This window comes from Tupaia chinensis, unplaced genomic scaffold (genome assembly GCF_000334495.1).
Source record: "Tupaia chinensis unplaced genomic scaffold, TupChi_1.0 Scaffold144019_1, whole genome shotgun sequence".
Lineage (NCBI taxonomy): Eukaryota > Metazoa > Chordata > Mammalia > Scandentia > Tupaiidae > Tupaia > Tupaia belangeri.
In genome coordinates, this window is record NW_006203871.1 from 248,079 (window position 1) to 251,538 (window position 3,460).

Consider the following 3,460-nt stretch of genomic DNA (forward strand, 5'->3'; position numbering starts at 1 on the left):
AGGTGGCCACCAGCTACGAGAGTAGCCTCTGACGCTGGCAGGTAAGGTGTCCGGCCGCTGCCGGGGAGGGAGGGGCTGTGGGCAGGTCGAGGGGGCTACAGCCGGCAAAAGCCAGGCTGCCCTGAGAAGGGTGCCCCATGCCCACTCATATGTCCTGGCCCTGGACAGGCCAAGCGGGCCCAGCTCCCAGACAGACAGCCCTTTTGCAGGGCAGCCAGTACTGGGTGGCTGAGCAGGCCCTGGGAGAATAGTGAGCCAGGCCCTGCCCCCGTGGGGCTTCACTCTGACAGTGAGGCCGCCCACTCTCCCTGCCTTGAGCAGGAGGGCACCCCTCTCCCTGCCTTGAGCAGGACCTTGAGGGATTGAGGCCCCCAGTCAAAGGGGCCTCAGGGGAGAGGGCTGCTTAGGCCTGATGCTAATGGGGCCTAGGTCCCTGAGGGCCTTGGCGTTTGGCATCTGGCAGGGAGAGGCCATACCTGCTTGCCTGGGTCCCACGTACAGGCCAGCCAGGGCAGGGTGCATGAGCTGTGGTCTTAGCGAGGGTGTGCGGATGTGCATCTGAGCAGTGTGTGGCATGCGGGTCCCTGCGAGTCATGTGAGGGGTTTGAGGTCTGGGGGAACACAAGGCCTAGCCTAAGTCCAACCCCTACAAGCTTCCGGGTCACCGGGCCGTTCACACTGCCTGTCGTGTCCACAGCTGTGGGGCCTGTTAGAGTCACCTGCGTGCTTCCACATAGGGCCCCGGAGGCCAGAGCTGGCCCCACCTGTCCATTCCTGCCCCGCTGTCCTCGTTCCATCCTCATCCCATCACCTGCGGATGCTCTCCCAGCTTGTGTGCCATTGCCAACCACCCTGGCCCTAACCAGGCCCCAGTGAGGAGCGGCTAGCTCTCCTGGCCTTGGGAGCCTGGTGGGCACTGAGGACAGAGCAGGAGCCATCCTCGAGGCGGCAGGGACACAGGCCTAGCATTCTAGGGCCACTTCCCTGTGGCAGCAGGTTGTACCACCAGCCTGTGGTGGCCTCTAGCTCCCTGAACCTTGAAACCTCCATCTTCAAGCAAAGCAGCACTGAGAGGAAGGAACAGGCTGGGGAACGACAGGGCCAAAGAAGGAGGCTGAGACCAGGCCTGGTGTGCTGCGTGGGGTGGTCCTGGGCCAGTCCTCTGCTCCCGGCTGGGCTGTGGACACACTCGCCTTACCTTAGAGGTCGCCGGCCCTGATCTCTGAGCTCTGTCCTGAGACCTTGGGTATCCACTCTGGGCACTGTCTCCCTTTGGGCCTGGGGAGCCTAGCCTGTCCCACCATCATCCCCAGCCATTGCTCTCCCTGTGCCCAGCCCTCCCCAGCACCCTCCTTTCTATGCTGGACACGCGTGAGCCCCTGAGAGGGTGGCGTGAAGCCGGCTCCCCAGGAACTGGCAGCCACCCTGATGGGAGAGAGGTGGAGCAGGCCATGAGCGGCGGGAGGCTTGCCCTGCCCTGTCATGCCCCAGAGAGGGCCATGGGCCCCTGCCTCAGGCCCAGCAGGGGCTTGGTCAGAGGGGACAGGCAAGACGTGCCAAGAGGAGCTAAGTGGCAGTGAGGATGTATAGGTGGCTAGTGTAAACCAGGCCAGAGCAGTCTTTCTTCTCAACCCAGGGAAGACAGTGGAGATGGGCGACACAGACCCAAGAAACCAGCCAAGTCCAGCCTTTACCCTCTGGCTGCTGGAGGACCCTCCAGTGCCTGCCTCCTTCCCTCCTTCCCCCTCTAAGCTCCACTCAAGGCACAGCTCTGCCCTTTCCTGGGGCACCCCCAATCAGCCCTGTCCCTGCTCTGAGCCCCACCCTGCTCCAGGCAGGTCTGCTCCTTTTGGGGCCCCTCCAGCCAGAGCCCTGGCCTTCTTCTGGCCATGCCCTAATGGGCCTCATCCACTCCCGGCTCTACCCTTGCCAGGGCCGCCCACTCCCCTGGTCTGGCCATAGGCTGCGAGCAGCCTTTTTCACTCTCTCCCTCCCTCTCTCCATTCTGTGCTCCAGACACCACTAACTGTATGGAAATGATGACAGGGCGGCTTTCCAAATGTGGTAAGAATCCCTCACGCTCACCTGCCGCCTCAGCCTGCCGCCCCCACTGCTCACCCCACAGCCTGCTCAGCTGGCTCCACTCCTACCACCCCTGGGGTGTCCTGGGTTCCCGAAGTAAACGTAGGCACCTGCTGGCCCAGTCACCCCAACCCCCACCTTCCGCCAGGGCCAGCCTTGACTGCTCACTGCCCCCAACCCCCATCTGTGCAGGCCAGGAGGGACCCCAAGCCTTGGAGCTGAAATGGGCCCCACATCCAAGGGCAGTGAGGGCCCCTGTGCAGTCTGGCCTGGAGTCAGGCTGGACTCCAGTCCTTGGGCAGGGAGAGGAGGGGGTCCCACAGAGCTCTGGGCTCAGGTGGGGTGAGGCTTTCCAAGGAGAGTTGAAGCCCTTGTTGGGCCCCTGGGTAGTGAGCACAGGCCTAGGGTGGGGGGACCGTTTCTGCCCATTCCTCCTCCTCTCTGGGGCCAGGGCCATGACTAGCTGCCTTCCCCAGCCTGCCCTCCATGCCTGCGCCCCCCGTGCCTGTCTGCCCATTTGTCCATCTGTCTGTCTGCTGCTGAGCTCCATGTCCACTCTGGCCAGGGCTGGGCTCTGGGTCTTTGGGGGGGTGTGGCAGGCACACCCTGTCCCCTCCTTCTGCTGGACATTGGCTCCAGGCTTCCCACCCCAGAGCAGGCTTCTGCAGGAAGGCAGCAGCTGACCCCGAGGTCCTGCTCAAACTTGGGGACCCTGGCAGGTCCTGGTCTTTCCACCTCTGTCCCGAGTTGGAGTCAACCACCCCCCGTGAGGCTGGGAGGGAGTGATGGGCCTGGGGCGTCAGGTCAGGCCTGGTGAGGGAGGGGTCTTATCACCTGCCCTGAGCTTCATTCAACAGGAGCCCCGGTTTTTGCAGCAGCTCAGGGGGGGTCTCAGGCCCCCAGCGCCACAGCACTGGCCCTCCCGCTGCACAGCCGGGCACGCAGGGACCCATGCGCCTGCCCACCCTGCTTGCTGCCCGCCCTGCCCCATCTCAGACTTCATCTCGTTGGGTTTTTCTTTCTCTGTTCAAGGCCCCTACGTTCATTTGTTTGTTTGTTCTCTTTCTCTCTCCTTCCCTCCCTTCCTCTTTCTCTCCCTCTTTTCCTTTTTTTTCTCTTTTTTTTTGTCTTCTGTTCTGTGTACCCAGGCAGCCCATTGAGTAACTTCTTTGACGTAATTAAACAACTTTTTTCAGACGAGAAGAATGGGCAGGCGGCCCAGGCCCCCAGCACGCCCGCCAAGCGGAGTGCCCATGGCCCACTTGGCGACTCCGAGGCCATGGGCCCCGGCACTGCAGGGGACGCCGAGTACCCGACGGGCAAGGACATGGCCAAGATGGGGCCGCCCGCTGCCCGCCGAGAGCAGCCTTAGAAACTA

General features: G+C 63.0%; 1 protein-coding gene across 1 annotated transcript in view; it reads left to right on the plus strand.

Annotated features, from left to right (window-relative positions):
* Nucleotides 1-3,454, plus strand: part of BRSK2 (BR serine/threonine kinase 2) — a 29,350-nt gene extending 25,896 nt beyond the window's left edge. Inside the window, 2 exon segments of the mRNA XM_014583071.1 lie at nucleotides 2,017-2,064; nucleotides 3,279-3,454. Of these exon segments, the coding sequence (XP_014438557.1) occupies nucleotides 2,017-2,064; nucleotides 3,279-3,454 (224 nt within the window).
* Nucleotides 3,455-3,460: the final 6 nt, after the last annotated feature.